Source organism: Crocodylus porosus, unplaced genomic scaffold, assembly GCF_001723895.1.
Source record: "Crocodylus porosus isolate Cpor-Errol unplaced genomic scaffold, CroPor_comp1, whole genome shotgun sequence".
NCBI lineage: Eukaryota > Metazoa > Chordata > Crocodylia > Crocodylidae > Crocodylus > Crocodylus porosus.
In genome coordinates, this window is record NW_017728913.1 from 20,754,388 (window position 1) to 20,772,131 (window position 17,744).

At 35.7% G+C, this 17,744-nt stretch overlaps 1 protein-coding gene across 3 annotated transcripts in view; it reads left to right on the forward strand.

The window, feature by feature from the left end:
* The window catches only part of TLL1 (tolloid like 1), a 241,614-nt gene that overhangs the window by 106,875 nt on the left and 116,995 nt on the right, over positions 1–17,744 (forward strand). For 2 of the 3 annotated variants that reach the window (XM_019534585.1, XM_019534586.1), the window contains exons 2-5: positions 413–523; positions 5,673–5,753; positions 7,086–7,238; positions 9,169–9,286. In XM_019534585.1, the coding sequence (XP_019390130.1) occupies positions 413–523; positions 5,673–5,753; positions 7,086–7,238; positions 9,169–9,286 (463 nt within the window). The remainder of the gene's footprint in view (positions 1–412; positions 524–5,672; positions 5,754–7,085; positions 7,239–9,168; positions 9,287–17,744) is intronic. The other variant, XM_019534587.1, reaches the window with a different exon arrangement.

Here is a 17,744-nt window from a genome sequence, read left to right on the forward strand (position 1 = left end):
GTGGCGATTGCCCCCCTGCCTGGCAGTAGCCAGTGAATGCCAGGTTTTTTTTTTTTAGTTTCTTAAATAACCAGGAGGGGCAGCCAGTGACAGGGCTGTGAGAGCGGATGGGGGATGGAGCCTGTCCAATTAGGAGATTCAGCCAATTCGGCAATGGTTGAATCTGTGAATCAGATTCAGCCAGACTGATTTGGGACAGTGATTTGAATCACTGAATCAAATCACTGTCCCCCAAATCAGCCGAATCCAAAGCAAATACTAGCTGCTTCACACAGACCTACTAAATAAATAGTTTAAAACATTTATGTGCATATATTTTTTCCATTAGTTGTGAAGTCACAATATATTCTTCAGATTGGTTTTAATGTTTAAGTAAATTCTTTAATTAAATTCAGCTCTTTTTTGTTTAAAGCTGTCTTTTGGGGAGATATTGCCTTAGATGATGAAGACTTAAAAATCTTTCAAATTGACAGGACAATTGACCTTACGCAGCATTCAAATGAAAGACTTGGACATAACACAGGTATGATTCTTATTACTTGATTTTACTTGATTTTAATTTCATTTTAACCTTTTCATATTTGTTCACAAAATGGTTTTTATGTGAAAGTATGTAAAATATATGTAAAGATCTAACATTATCTAAGTACAGTTTAAAATCATTTAACTACAACAAAGAAATTTGATTCCTAAGTGCAATAAGAGACGGAACATATGTATGCGTTATGCTTTATGCAGCTTCTGAAAAAAGTTCTTTTTATAGAACATAAAAATAGTGTCTTTTATTCACATAGGGCCAAGTTTTCACCCATCTTATGTAGCAATTCAAATGTGTAAAGCTTCTCTGCAAATGAACTGATTTCTGATCCCCACTACCATATTCCTTTATGCATTTTATATTAGATGGTCATTAACCTAAAAAGCAAAAATATCTTTAGGAGCAGGTACAGGAATATAAGTTATACCCCCCCTAAGGAGAGCACCTTCCTCACTAGGCTGCAAAATCAGTTTTCCTCATGCTTGCATCCTTCTGGCCCTGTGATTCTTGTTCTTTTGCCAGTGATGAGTGGTGCCCTTAGTCAAACTAACCCACAGTTTTATGGTGAGGCCAGTCTTCTAAACTGAGGATGCAGATTTTAGACTCCTCAGAACAAGAGGACCTGATAACCAAGATCTTCCATTTTCTGGGTGAGTGCTTTAACTACGAGGCTATTGGGCATTTGCCTTTTTCATCTGCCACCTGGGTTTCATAATGCATTACTTGTTTTCAGAATTAAATAGTTGTCGGCTATGCTCTGTCCATGCCTTGGGAATCAGGAATGTAGGTGAACTTAGATACAACCCACACTGATGTTAGGAAGCAACAGAGTCTAGGAGGGAGTTAGTGGCCTAGATGGCCTATCTCAGTCCCTTGAGAGCATGCACTATAGTCCATATCTACTGTCCTTGGAATCTTTTTAGGTGGAAATAAGACACCTGATGATCATAGGTACCTACCTCATTTGCACTTGTTTCAGTGGGGTCGATCTGGCCTGTGTCTTGTATCTTAGATGCCTAAATTTTGTCAAAGTCTTTTTGAGGTGCCTACGAGATTGATTCTAATTTGGCCCTATGAGTCAATGGGCATGTCTGCTCTACCTCTGCATTACACCAAGGAGTGCTGCCCTGAAGTACTCCCTGCCCACACTCTAGATCATTACAAATTCTGAAAATGAGGCAATGTAATGGCCTTAGAGTAGTTTGAGCATGTGCTTGTAGTAGGGTGATGAGAGGCACAACTTTGTGGTAGCACTTCCTGGCATAGAATTGAGGCAATGTAGACATACCATGAAAATCACAGGCCCCGCCCTTCTCCTGCTCAGGGTCACGTAAAGGTTGCTTGATGGCTGGCCTGGACCCTGTTATGCCCTTGCTCAAAACAACTTGTGTCATTTAAGTCCACCAACTCACAGTATGACTTGCATGCTAGACTGTTCATTAATGGCAAATTCCTTGTGCCCTGTTTTTTCAGTTCATTCATTCTAAAATTCATAATTTCAGTGTTCAATGGTAGGGGTAGGTTTAACTATGTACTTACTAGACAGGTAGTAATAAAGATATTGCAGTAGTTGCAGAGGCTGCAATCAGAATTAAATTCCCTATTTTGTTAGGTGCCGTCCTCTATATGTGCTTCTTGTAGGATATAGTTCTTAAAAGACTAGTAATTTAGCAAAGGTATAAAATAGAAAAACAAGCAAATATATACATTTGCTTTTATTCAGATAAAATACATTCTAGTAAGCCCCATTTGCCTGTTGACCTAGCCAACCTCAGTTGCGTGTTTTCTTATAGATGTTGCAACAGCAGGGTGAATTGACAGATTATATGACTGAAGGGTTATTTCAAATGAAGATGGCAGTTTTGCATTTAATTGCTACTGGTTCTTATAATTACATTTCATTTTTTTCTTTGTAATTAGATCTAGTAATTTTAAATGTTTTCTATTACCCCAGTATTTTCTTTTATCTACTTTTTACGTTACCTGTTTGTTCTAGGCAGGATCATCTTTGATCTTTTCTAGATCAAGATTGGATTTCAAATGTTAATTGTCAGTGAATTTTTCTCAAACAAATACTTTTAATTTGCTTTGAAGTACTTCAGGCCCTAGTTTTGCTGACAAAATGAAGAAATCAAGGTCAGTAGTTTCCCATTAAAGTCGATGTGGATGAGTGATTTATTTGGCCTTAAGAGCTTTGTTTTTCTTTTTAAATTTCTTTTTTTGAAAGTTATGACAATACTTTCTGTTGGTTATCAGAGATGCACTTTACATTGTTCAAGCTTTTTTTTTTTTTGTATTTGATGTCTTATCATTTAATTTTTTTTTGCCCATATTGAGATATGTGCATTTCTAACACGTGAGAAAATTCTCAGAGATATTCCATCAGCCTGACTTACCAAATAGCCTTTGAACCTTTGAACAATGTGGTTTTTGAGTAGCAAATGTTAGAAAAGTTATCAAGTACAAAATGCCATCCCTGGGTCTGGAAAGGGGAAAATTCCATCCCTGGGTCTGGAAAGAGGCAAATACAACCTAAGGTTTATATATATGTGTATGTATATGTGTGTATGTGTATATATGTGTGTATGTGTATATATGTGTGTATGTGTGTATGTGTATGTGTATAGTTTAGGCCAGACCTGCATCTTTCCCAAAAACTGACGGACATTTTATGCCTGAAAGCTTGTCTAACATCTCTCCTAATTACATATTGGTCCAATAAAAGATATCACCAAACAAACTTTGCTTCTTGCATATTCCCTGGCACAGCACAGCTTAAACACGCCCCCGACCCTGCTTAGAATAATGAAAGGCAGTCTAGGCTGCAGAGTCCTTAAATAAGTGCTTCTGAAGTCGATGGAACTTAAACTGGTCCTCAAGTGAAGTGATCCTTTTTAATAGCTGGGGTATTTACCTTGAAAATTCTGATTGCACTTACACTATAAAGACTGGTACTTTGACCCAAGTTTAGCAAAACACTTAAACCTAGAGGTAAATCCCATTGATTTCAGTGGCATTTGAGTGAGTGCTTACATTTAAGCATACATTTATATGCAATGCCAAATTAGAGCCAATGCTTATACCTTTTTCTTCCACCATCTACTTATAAAACAACATGGCACAGTAGATAAGAAAAGAAAATACAAGTAATTATTAAAGAGGGGGAAAAAAATCACCACCTGATCTAAACTCAAATTATACTTTTTGTTTAAAAAATTGCCATTTTTACTGTGGATGCAGATAGTTGACACAATTAGGAAAAAAACGTAATTTCAGACCGAATTCACAAGTTACGTTCCTTAAGTATAGTTGCTTCTGTGTAGATTTCCACTGAAGACCATTTGATTTTCATGAGAAGAAAATGATATGTTTGGGAGTTCAGTTACTAAGATACTGGTTGCAGGATCTGGCTCTTGCATTGCAAATAATAAATGTAGGGCATGATTTTGCAAACTGGACTCAAATGATGGAACTTCAATGAGGATTATTTATGTGAATTTGCAATATTAGATATTGACCTTTTGAGGCACAGATCTTTTATTTTGTCTATAAAACAAAATGCATCCACATAATGTAAAAGTAACAGCAGCAGCAGCAGGAAGAAAGCTACCATGTCTAGTTTATTAACATGTCTGCCAAAAGTTTATGTTCCTTTTATTTATTTCTTGTCTTCGAGGAGGCCCTTTGCTCATTGAATGCAATAAATTGTGTGTGTTAACACAAAATAACAATCTGGTAGAAAACTTGCTCCTTATTTCTATTTTAATATTTTGTAAATAATTAAGGGGGTATGTCTTCCTAATATGATAAAACCATGGCTTCCTCTGATTTACGGTGTCTCTTTTGACATTTGCCTGTTTTCTGTAGATTCTGTTTTCTAAAGATTTTTTTTCTCACAATTATCTGAATTCTTTTACTGTGTATGTAATATTTTACAAAATAAATGTTAACATGAGATATAATGCATTGATAATAGGCAATACAGAATATGTGTATGTTTTACAAAATATATTGTGGTTAACCAAATAACTTCTTGGGAAGGAATGTATTGAAGTATTACCTCATCTCCCTAAAATGTTTTAAAAAATTTAGAAAATCTTTCTCAAGGGATCCAGCAGCTATGTGACAGTATAATCCAAATAATTAGGCACAGTGTTATTCACTGAGCAGGCACACTTTCTTGCTTGCCTTACATGGAGTTGTCTAGTTTTTAATTTGCTTTTTAAACTGCCACTTAGTAAATTTGCTCTTAATAAGTAATGTCACTATACTGTTATTCTGAAAAAGAAATCTAGGAGGAGAAAGGCTTTGAGGAAATGTTGGAGGATTCACACCTACAGATAATTATGGGTCCTGCAGTCTTTTTAGTCCTACCATTCTTCTCCTATTACAGTAGCTTAAAAACACTAATGTTTCGTAGTAATTTTTGCTTCTTACAAAAGAACTTACAGGTATTTTATAAAGTTATCTGAAACAACTTTATCTATTCCAGGTATTCAGTGCACATCATGGTGTTCTTTTTTCTCACTAACCCTGTTAAAAGTGATTGTGATTATATTCACAAAACTAATTTGTAAGAAGTATTCAGCAGATTCACGTTAACCATATATACAGTAGAAAGCTGGAGCACCCAGTATCTTTTGGGAGAAAGTCAACCATTTTTCCTTTTTTCTGTTCTTTTTCTAATTTTTGTAATGACCTTGGGGTAGTAACAGTCTCTCTCCTTCCTCTTTGGAAATGGAAAAATTGTGGTATGCATTCAGGAAATTTCTGAGAGAGCAGGGCTTCTAGCTGTCAATCGATGTGACACTGAGGATGCCAAGGTCACCAGGAAGAAAAAAGCTTCAAATAATAATTAGATGATGTAATTGTCATGACATGTCTGAATAACAAAGACATGTTGGCTTGCATTCTGGAATGTAAGTCTGAAGATCTTTCATCTACAAAGTGGTTTTGTTTCATTGTCAAGAATACTTAAAGAATTTGTATGTGGGCCATTAAAGAATTTTAAACTTCCTTAAAGATACATTGCAATTCCAAAAAGGTAATTCCTAATCTTTCTCAATAAGAAGTTAACTATGTATTTAACATATTGTATTGTTAAGTTCCATAATATTTCTTCTTCTTTTTTAAGGTGGCTTCGGAGAGCGTGGGATGTCAAAAAAACGAGGTGCCCTTTATCAGCTTATAGACAAGATAAGAAGATTTGGCTCTGGTATTTTCACTGTTTAAGTTAGAAGGCTGCCTGATGTAATGTGAAGTTAAAACATTGATAATGATAGTACTTTAACACCTTAAGCCCATTCTATATAAGTATTATTATAAATTATTAAAACAAAAATAATGAAGAGATTAGCTTTTTGCCTATCTGCATTTTGTTAGAGTAGTTATATTTGTGTAAGCACTTTGAGGGCTATATTTGGAATATAAAATACTTTGTTTTAAATTTTTTCATGAATGTTCATTACAGTAGTACTCATAATTATTATTTCACCTAATATCAATGTGATGCATTTCCAGTGCGATTGCTATACTCTGTTTGCATGTCTGATTCATTGATGGAAACTTGCATATAATGTCTAATGGTGCAGATTTTTGGGGACCTTAAGCCATTGCCTCTTGAACACTTATGTCTTACATTGAGTTGAAAACATTTGAAAAATAGTCATATGTTTTCTAGTATAAATTCAGAAGGCTGTTTCTTGGAAATCCATATTAATACTGAATGAATTTATCCACTGTTTGATGCAGTATATTAATTTTAATACAGTGAAAACCAACACATTTTCAGGAAAATATATAAAAATATATTTTAATCACAAGTGTGTGTGTGTGTGTATGTGCGCACGCGTGCGTACATACATCATGGCATTTATTGTAAGATTTGCCACAGCACAGCAACTGACTGCAAACGTGTGGTGGCACCTCTGTATTCTTGATATAAGAATTTGGTTCTTCCTTAATTTTACAAAAATAATTGTGTAATAGTTATTGGCACTCAGTTTTGTATAAATGTGTACCTGCTTCTAACCCTAAACAGCTGATAAGGGTAGGATGTCCATGCCATACCAGACGATTCAATAATGATTACATACTACATATATCTATATGGAGTCTACATTTATCTTGCAATCTAACACCTGAAGAATATTAAAATATAATTATACACTATGAGTTTAATGTCAAAAGATTGAAGTTATTCTGGGGAAGTGAAATTTTAAATTATTTTTGCTTAACATAGATATAGGTGTTTTGGCCAAATTAAAATAATCTAGAACCAATTATATTGGCAGTCTATTAAGGGTGATAAAGTATTTCTTTGTTTTTTTGGTCCTGTCTTGTATAAATTCTTATACTGAGGATGGTGAGTCTTTCCATAACTAAACACATAAATTATTGTTATATATCACATTGAAAATACAAATTGCATGTGTAAAAATTAGACTCAGTTATTAGAGTGCATAAAGAAAAATGGATAAAAGCATAAAATACATGTTTTACTTTGTGATCTCTTTGGTCTTACACAGCATTTTAAATGTCGTTGCAGGCTTTGAGCAAAATAATACAAGTAAGGCAAGAGCAAATGTAAATTTTTCAGGAAAAAATGAGAAAAACCGATATCCCAGGGCTGCTACATCACGGACAGAGAGAGTATGGCCAGGAGGTGTCATTCCATATCTAATTGGTGGAAATTTTACTGGTAAGATATGTGATTTAAAATGGGAAGTTGATGCAGCAGGTTTGCGAAGACCCTGGCCCAGTCCTCACAAGTCAGTTGCATGGTTTTTGTTGCCTTCTGAGGCTCTGGATCAGGCTTCTTTGGATCAGTAAGATTTTTAGTCTTTTTAGGCTATTGTATTTTAGGGAGAGCACATTTTTTGTTGTTTGATATTTTTGTTGTGTTTTGTTGTAAAAGCCCAAATAACAGAGTATAAATAAATCTGTTTAAATTGCTGTAGGGTATGTAGTATATGGTTATAACTGATGTTTGTGATTTGAGGGTCAATTCTTTTAAATTCAGGAATTAAAATTTCTGTGAATCCTAGCTGCAGGCAACAAACTGGGTCAAATTAATTTTTCCTGTAACATATTACACTTTTAAGAGTATATGCAGATATTTACAATAGTTATGGACTATAAAAAGTTGTAGGGAAGAATGATTTCAAAATAATAAGATTTAAAAATACAGTATAATAGAAGTACAAAATAAATATTACCCAATAAAACTGCAAACAAATAAACAGTAAAATAGTGGAAGGGGAAAATTTTAATAATAATAAGAATAGGATAATGAGAAGGAAAAGAATAAATATAAAGCCAAGAGTACAATGAAAATGATGTCTACTGGATATGCACTAAGTTCTTTTTAATTGTGCCTGAAGGGAATAAAGAAAACCAAAAGAGCTTTGGGAAAGAAATATAAGAAAGGCTCACAGAAATTTAGATAAGTCACCGCAAAACTGAGAACTGAAGGTCAAACCTGCAGCATGGATATTTATACAACACCATACTGAACATGACCTTTTGTTTTAGAAGAAGCAGGATCAAAAAGAAAGTGGAACAAACAAATGAAAACATGTAATGTGAAATTTCACACCCCTTTCATAGTGAAAGGTAAATCCCCAAGCTTTTGCAAATGAAACAAATTGGGAAGACAGGAACCATGTTAATTTTTTCATCCTTGAGGCACTGACTTGAATTCAACCCAATTATAGTGGCCAAAAATTACTACCATATGATGGGTTTCTAAAGCTTTGTTAGTTTAAAAATCTTCCCATTGGACAAAACAAAGCAAAAAGCCCCTGCTACCACAACTGACTGTAATTTGCAATCTTGTTGGCAATGCCTCAAAGAGGGTAAGGATTTAATAAAGTGAATGGTGACCTGTCTTCTCACAATCTAGTTCACTGAGGTCAGGGTTTAGACACTGTAGAGAGATGTTGGGGAAGGAATTGTGCACATCTGTTATCCAGGTAGTCTTTGTTATGTTGGACTGATTCTACAGAATATGGGGTTTTAAAAGAGTGCATTGGGTTTTACTCTGATCTCAGTGAGGTCGGTGTTGAACTTCCATTGATTTTAATGGAGTCGTTTCATACAGTGCAGTCCCTTATCAAATATCCATAACCTTTTGATGGGTACTCTGAATTGTCTCTCACTAACACTTTACTGTCATATGCACTAAGGTAAAAAAGGAACATACCTCACATAAATAACACAAACTGTATATAGATTATTAAAGCGCAGTCTGCATTCCAAGCATAAAAAATTAAAATCTTCAATCTTTAAAAGATTAAATGTGGGAAATATTTACACGTATCTTCTGATATATCCTTCTTTTACAAACACTCTGTTTCTTCATTCAGTGATTTTGAATGTAAAATCCGGGTCTGATTTAAAAAAAATAAAATAAAAAAGTCTTTTTCATATGGTTTAAAGAAGCATATAAGTTTACAAAGCAAAATATTTGAAAACCAATTCCTGTATCATTTAGTTTTGAAAACCAGAGTTAAAAGTTTTCTTTGTTTTCAAAATAACTCATTTCTGGGAGTGTGCATCAGTGTCAGATACCAAGAAGTAGGATGTCAATTTAAAAACCTTGTCTATTTCATGTCATACAATTCTTCTAGGCAGCCAGCGAGCAATGTTCAAACAGGCAATGCGACACTGGGAAAAACACACGTGTGTTACATTTATTGAACGCAGTGATGAAGAAAGCTACATTGTGTTTACATACAGACCTTGTGGGTAAGTAGGAACATGTGCAAAGGAGCATTTATTCCCAGTAGGTGTGAATGCCAGTGATTAAACAACACTTTTGAAAGTTCTCTAAATAAGCATCATTTCTTGCTCAACTTGACTTTATAGCAAAACAGTGTATTAAATGGCTCAGTGGAGTCTGAGTCCCATGCAAGTTTGAGTTGGCTCTAGTTATTTGGTAAATAAAAATTTACTCCTTTGGCTCTTGAAAAAAAGTGTGCATGATGGCCAGAAGAATTTTAATTGTATTCTTCCTTTTCTTTTTTCAGTCTGATCTTTAATAAATTGCCTTGTATAAAATATTAAGATGTCATTGTGTTTCTGGATTTTTGTAGTTTAAAATACATACATCTAATAAACGTGTGGATATGATACATATATTCAATATTTTTCTACTGCTGCATTTGGATTTTTCTTGTACTTGTGATATATAAACCTTAAACATTTCATATAGTTTATTCATGTATTCTTAACCCTATTGATGTCACATGTCTGCAGGCTGAATTACATAAGACACTTCTCCTCTGTTTCTAATCCACCCTAATTATTATGAATTTTAACTCTTCCTTTGTATTGACTGCCTTTACTCTGGTTTTGTTTAATTAGCAAACTTACTGACCTTTCTGCACATTCCTTCTTCCAGGTCAGTGATGTATAAAGTGAACAAAATGGTTTTATTACTTAATCATTAGGACTCTTCATCAGTCACTGAACAGAAATGTTTCTGTTCACAAATGTCCTTGATTTTACCACAGTTTGTGATGAAGAGTTCTTGACTTTAGAAATCAGTCGGTGAACTTAACACATGTACTTCATTCTCCATCTAGAGGACTGATTTGTATTGAATTTTTTTTTTTTTTTTTTTTGGGTAGACTTTGAGGAAATTTACATTCCCCTTTTAACATGTAGACAAACTATGTAGTTTCACAGTTGTTACTCTTCAGGATTTTGAGTACAGCTTGCTACCTTCCTACCTTCTATGCTTACCATTCAATGCTACTGTCTAGTGGTTAATGCTGATGGAATGAGGACATGAGATTAAGACTGTAGTCTCACTGAAATCCTCCGTTGCATCTTGTATGACATACATGCCTAAAATATCCTTTCCAAAACTCTCTGGAATGTTTATTTTTCAAGCCATGAGAGAAATGGCAAAGTTCCAGAAATATTGTAAGAAAAACTTATTTTAACTAAAATTAATCAAATTTAAGGAAGTGATGTTTCTTCTATATTCAGAATCAGTTATTTTGGTACTGGGTCTCACCTGAAGTACTTTTTTTGAGTTTTGAGCCCTGCACTTCACGAAGGATGTGTCAAATTATTTCAGCAAAAATTCCTGCAGAAAGCAACAAAAATAATTAGAGATCTGAGACATAACTACAAGGAAAGGCTGAAAGAACTGGGAGTTTTTCATCTGGAGAAGAGAAGATTGAGGGGGAATTTAATAACACTGATTACCTGCTAGCCTGATAGGCTAGTCTCAGGGGAAACACAGGACAGAAGAGGGAACAATGGTCTTAAATTGCAGTAAGAGAAATTTAGGTTGGATATTAGGAAAAACGTTCTCCCTTAGGCTACCCATGGAGATTGTGGAATCTGCATCCTTAGGAGTTTTTAATTGCAAGTTAGAGAGAGACTTGCCTGGGATGGTTTAGTCAGGGGTGATTCTGTCTTGAGCATGAGGTTGGACAGATGACCTCCTGAAGTTCCTTCCAGCTCTAAGTTTAACATACTAATTGTAACTAATTGTAGAGTAATGGAATGCCAAAATTAAAAATACCATCCCAGAATAGAACAAAACCCCACTTGGAGTGAGTATGAATATTTTAGGTGTATATGAGAAATGGTGAAATGTGGACAAAGATCAATTTTGTAGGAAATGAGGTTTACAATCCACAGCCTTCCATAGCAAAGGAGGAAAATATTTGCTAGTCTAAATGGGAGTCCAAAAAGGCTGGTGCTGTGAGACATCAGTAACTTGTTGAATGAAGCTGGAATATTACCAGTGCCTGCCCTGTTAAAACATTTCTAAGCCAACACTAACAGTTCATAACTAGTCTATCATTTTTTAGTAGGTAATTGTAAAGAGTGTAGGGAGGCTGCAGTGTGCTTCCAGTTACTCTAATGAATGAGCAAAAGTGCTGCTGCATGCTGAACAAATTCCAAATGAGATTGGTGTGAGGAATTTGCAATGAATGATCCTTACAGACTTCAAGCCATAAGTTACGTAAAGAAAGTTGTCACTTTGCCAGATAAATAAGGGGATAGCCTTCCTGGAAAAATAAGTAGCGGTATGCACAAACCCACTCTCATCTTCTGTTTGACACAGGTTTTTCCACGGAAAGGACAGCCAAAACTGTGACATGAAACCATCTGTGTTCACTTTTCACACAGGGACTGACAAAAGGAAATCAACGTTAGTCCTTTCCCATGGCACCTGCTGTGTTAGTTTGTCAGCACACTGGTGTCATTTTTTGTTTGGAGCCATAGTAATTGGGATCCTGGATTGAGGGCCGGGAGCCCTAATCATGGATAAGGTGAACTCTATTGTACTATACACGCTGTACAAGGACAGGACAAAAAGACATTTCCTGTCCCAAAGAGTTTTGAGAAAACAGGAGAAAAAGGAGAAAACAGAATTTAGACCTTATTATTCAGTTCTCATGCCCATCGTTCTCTAGGCCTTCTCTTTTTCCAAATGAATTTGGAGTTGTGGATTAAAGTAGCTTCCACCTTACCTTGTACAGTGAGCTGAGAGTACAAAAAAAAAAGTTGTAGGTTCATTCAGAATATATTAAACATAAATTGTTTGGTTTTAGGAAATTTATAGGGGTTGTATCCAACATCACTGTGCATGGTTTTTATATGCATTTTTTTGGCTCTTTGCATTTTCTTCTTTTGTTCTTACTGTTTATCTTATTTAATGCCATTTACCGTGTGCCAGATTCCTCAGCTTCTCTGCCGATATTCATCAATATTCTTTTCCATCTCTTATTTAGTACTCTAAGAAACTTAGTTAAAAGTTTTGTAATTTCCTAATCTCTATTTATATTTTCTGTTTTTTCATGTCTGAGTAACTGAAAGCTTTGATTACTACTTGTTTCTCATTTTACAATCATTTTGGTTTTGATTTTCAACTGATCATACCACCCTTCCTCATCAGTAGGCTTTATTAGTTTCAATTTAGCACTATAATTCTTTTTCTTTGTATGTTATTTAGTCAACCCACTCCTCAGGAAGAGACCTGGATATCATTTATTCAGTTATTGCAACTGGAAAGCAAAACAGTGAAGAATTAAAATTCTGTAATTGATATATGATGATCATTTGTAATCACTGGCTGCAAGAAGTAAAACAAATGGTATTGATTTGCAATGCATGGTTTATGTTTCTACTGCTAAAACAACACACGTTGTTATTGGCCATTGGCGATAATATTTATGTCCACTTCAAATGCATATTAAACACCCACAACATTATCATCTGTGAACAGATTCAACGCATATTGCATCAACCATTAGCTGCCTACTGCAATAAGTAATATTCTTTAAAAGACTGCTTGTTGCTCATGGTTTCTTGATGCTATCTGTAATCTTGATATTTGTTATATGGAACTTTTTATCTGGAAGCTTGGAGACTTAATCACTATATTGTGTTGTATGTGAAAGCTGCAAAAGGGCTCAGCTACCCCAAATGGCACTTGGTCACATGCTCACAAAAGTAATACCGAGAAAAAGATCAAGCCAATCTTGTATGTGATGAATCTGAAATAGAACAGTCACAATATTCTGGCATCACACCATGTTTTTAATTTGACTTTGTGGCATTTTTTTGGTTATCCATCAGAACATTTAAGTATTTTTTATGACACAATTTATATAATTTATAACGATCAGTGTTGATTTTCATCTGTATGAATGTGTGACAAAGAGGCTGAAGTTAAGAGAACTCAGTTCTCTTTCATGTCCTGCTTCTGGTCTGTATAGATTCCAAGGGTACATCCAGAAGAGTGTGGATGTGTGCTTTGTGACACCTCTAAGGTTTTTGAGTTGCCACAAAATGCATGTGGTGCGTGTGAATAGGTTCTCCATGCTGCATATTTGCAACATGGAGGCATATTTAGATACAGTAAACTCTGAGTATCAAAAAAAAAGGCAAAAATGAAAGTGGCATGGCATGCACTGCCCGGAACTGGAGCCTGGCCAGCCAGAGCCACAATTTGACTACCTGCCAGGCTCCGTGTGCTCAGATTGCCACCAGTGCAGCCATGGGAGGCCCCCAGAACCTCTGGTAAGGCTGGTGGGACCAGCTCAGGTGCTGCCCTTACCCAGGGTAATATGCTGCATGCCACAGCACATGTACAGGGACTTTCCCTAGGGACAAGTAGCAGAAGCACAACTATTTGCCATTGCTTTTTGCCCCTGGGGAAATGCACATGAGCGCTCATCTGGATGAGCCCCAAATGTTCAAAAAGCTGTTTAACATAAATATATGCTTAGTAGGTATTACAAGCAAAAATTCAAAACTGAGTGAAACAGTTATATTTAGCCTTTAATATATATTTATGCTTAATGGTATTATTTTACTAGTTTTTATTTCTTTTTGTAAGTGGAAATGATGGTCTATTTAAGCAGATGACCAAGTAATTCAAAAAGGCTGTAATAATGGCAAATGAAAACCTGGATATTTTCTGGTATTAGTAATGACATTGAAATTGATCCTGAAATAAAAAAATATATTGTTATTGAAGCTTTCGTTATTTACTTTTGGACTGGTGGAAGCTGTATGTAGGTGAAGAGCAGGAGAAAATTTTCCCTCAATTTTTCTGTGAATTCTGAATTACATTTCAGTTCAGTCATATCTATACTCCATACTCCTACTTTTGCTTTTCAGAAGTTCTTATTCTTATTTGCAGCTCAGAAGCAAAATTGTGTTGATATCGTTTGAATGTTAATGAAGACTGAATATATATATTTTTTCTAATACAAATTATTTATGGCTAAAACAGGAGCAGTTTATAAGGATAAACAATTAAGTCAAGAAATATGCTAAGACCAAAAGGCCCGATTCTATTCCACAGATTTGACATACAAGTAGACGTAGGTGCTAGCATGCAGTTCTTTCCTCTTCCTTCCTGAGGAAGAGTTATTGCAAAAAAGTACATGGTCCTCCTCCTTTTCAATGGGGATTTTTTCATGATGCAGGCTTAAAGTTCAGTCCTAAGTCCACTATGTGCCTAATGGATAGAGTAGAATCTGGCCCAGTATTTTAAGGTGATTAAATGTGTAGCTGAAAATGTGAACTTTGAATATTCAGTAATCAAATGGATACTCATTGTGAGAAGCTTCTAAACAATGAGTAGGCTGAATTTAGTTCTTGTAAAGTATTCACAGCACAATTCTGCTATCAGAGAAAAAGAAAACTTAGTTTATTAATGGCCAGTCTATTTGTGAGCATGATAGAAAGGTTTAAATTAATCAAATAAATTGGTTACTACAAATACTTGCCAGGTCTATTCACATGTCATTTTAGACATTAATCTGGGAATAAATAAAAGAGCTACTGCAAATGGAACTAAATAGTAAGTGTAAATCTAAACTGAAATGTGAAAGGAAAGAATATGTTTGTGACTACAAGATCTTTGTCAAAAGTCAAATGTAGAAAAGGGAGCCAGTAACAATTTGCCTGTCAATTTTGTTCCTGATTAAGTCCTCAGAGGCAGAACCCTATTTCTAACCTCATTTCTATGAGGGCAAAACCAATTTCCACTTTACCAGTAAGTAAGTATGGCTGTTAAAGGGTGAGCTGTCTTTTTTTTTACCAGAAGCTTGATTAACAAAATTGCTTTTCTGTGAGTTTTCTGTTTTGAATTGGATTGCTGTCCTCTAGGTAGCTCAGAACTAAAAATGTGGGTTTTCAGAGTTCTGCGCCATTTTCATTCACAAAAACATACAGTTAATGCTATAGTAAGTTGCTGTTTATCAATCCATAAAGTGCTTAATGTATCACATTTTGAGGTGTTAAGCTATTTTAAAAAAATCCATGGCTTTGATTTTTATTGTTTCTCCCTTCCCCCTCATTAATTGAAGGACCATTTTATAGTAAATCTGTAGGGCCCTACGTGACTCTGTTTCCCTGGGAATAGCTGTAGTGTATACTCTGATTACTTCATTCTTGTCAATTGTTTCTTTTTGCTCATCATTATTGATCGCCTAGGCTGATTAAATGGAATTAGTGTTTCATAAATAGTGCTCGTCTTCAACTGCTGTCTGGTGCAATAAAGATTAAAGAGGTCAGGAGCTTTAAAGTCTGCCTGTTGGCTCAGTTTGAGGAGGATGACAAGTGCTCATGCTGTAGAGATGTCTGGGCCTTGAGCCAAGCACACCTAGAGATGTGGTCACAGCAAAGGTATTTCAAATCTATGCCTTTGATGTATCACTTTTTTAGTGTTCTTGACCCTATGGCTAAATGCTGTTGTCTGACTGATCAGAATCTTGTCACTTAATTGGATGTATCTGACGTGAGCTTGGCAGAGTGCTAAGGGCTGTAAATCCTAATGACCCAGAGTACAGTATACTACTCTTATTAGTTTAAGAATCACTGTTGGTGACTGCTAGTTTTCTGTTAAATGCAAAAAAAAAAAAAAAAAATCCATGATCTATGTGATATACTTTAACTCAGTCTAGTACTCATAGGGTGCGTCTACACAAGGTTTGCTACTTCCAAAAGGAAATGCTAAAGCATGGCACAGTATGGGTAGTTATTGCCTGTGCACGTGAAACATGGTTAGATTTCTCTGCTATGTCATTGTAATGGTGCCACTTTGGCAACATAGCTGCCGATCATGTGTAGACCCACGTGATTGCTATATCGCCGAGATGTGCTGTAAATAATTAAAAAATATAGTTTTAAAACAATTCTGCAAACAAAATTTTACTATAGAATCATAGGGGGTGTGTGTGTGTGTGTGTGTGTGTGTGTGTGTGTGAGTGAATACGTATGCACACACTTAAGATAATCACTGTCCACACACACACACACACACACACACACACACACACACACACACACACACACACGAAGACTTTCAAATAGCTAGTGTCCCTGGACTTTTCGTTACATATATACAACTAGAAATGCTTCAAGGGAGGCAACTTTCAAAAAGTACTGTGTTCTGTCTCAGGTTGGACACCCAAAATCACTACTGACTTTTGAATGACCACTGACAGCCATGTTATCTGGTTTTAATGGAAACAGCAGCAAATAGTCAGAACATCAAGGAATATACTGTAGAAATCTACTTCAGTAGTAGTATAAATTCTAAACCTTTCAACTCTTTATTACATACTAATATTTGTCAAAGGCGATAACAAGACTTTGTTTTCCACTTCTAACTTTCATCTTTTTAAAATAAGATACTGTGTCTCTTGGTGATTGTGTGTTATGCTGGGTGTTTTATTGTTTTGAAATCAGAGTGCATCTATTGCCTGACCTTTTCCAAGTAATAATGCAGAATCTTGAAAGGTTACTTCATGCCCTTTCAGCCAGATTAAAAAAAAAAAAAAAAAAAAGCAGGGAAGGATATTGACTGTAGCTGAATCTATTCCCTTATGGTTTGAGCAAGTCATTGATAGTGGGATGTAAGGCATGAAACTGGTGATGCATTAGTCAAGGGATTGAGCTCCAATTAAAATTTCCAGCCCCTGGGTGCATCTAAACGTTCATTAATGTGCCCTTGCTACTGTGCATTAAATTTAGTTCCTTGAGTGTGTGGTACTAGACAAAGGCACAGTAGCTGCGCTAATGCTCAGTAGTAAAGGCAAATGGTTTTGATGCTTAATGATGCTTAGTGATGCTTAATGCACAGTAGACTAATTCTAGTGTGTATTAGTGTATTGGCATGTTTTTTGCCATAATGTGCTAATGTACTGTAGAAAAGTCCACTGTGCATTCAGACGTCTTGTGTAGACACGCCCTCTGTGTTTTATTATTCCTAAAAATACATTTTTCTCTAAAACAAAATTTTCCTGCATACAGTGCACTACTGTATATAATACCCTGTTCTTGAAAGGCAGCCTGAAGTGGGGAAAAAAAAAATCTTACGGAATAACAGTAGCTAGAGAGCTGAGCCGTTTCCCAGTGGGTCTGGAGCCATGTGTCAGTTTGGTCCTGGCATACCAGTCACTCCCAGACTCCTCCCCTGCACCCCCTCCAACTGGATGGGCAAACCATGCCATGGCAGCAGCAGTAGGGAAGTTTTTTTTAAAGTCCCTGAATCAGGTAAGAAACTTCATAGATTTCATAGGTTTCCTAGACATTAGGGCTGGAAGGGACCTTGGAAGATCATAGAGTCCAGCCCCCCACCCGAAGGGCAGGAAGTCAGCTGGGGTCATAGGATCCCAGCAAGATAAGCATCCAATTTACTCTTGAAGGTGTTCAATGTAGG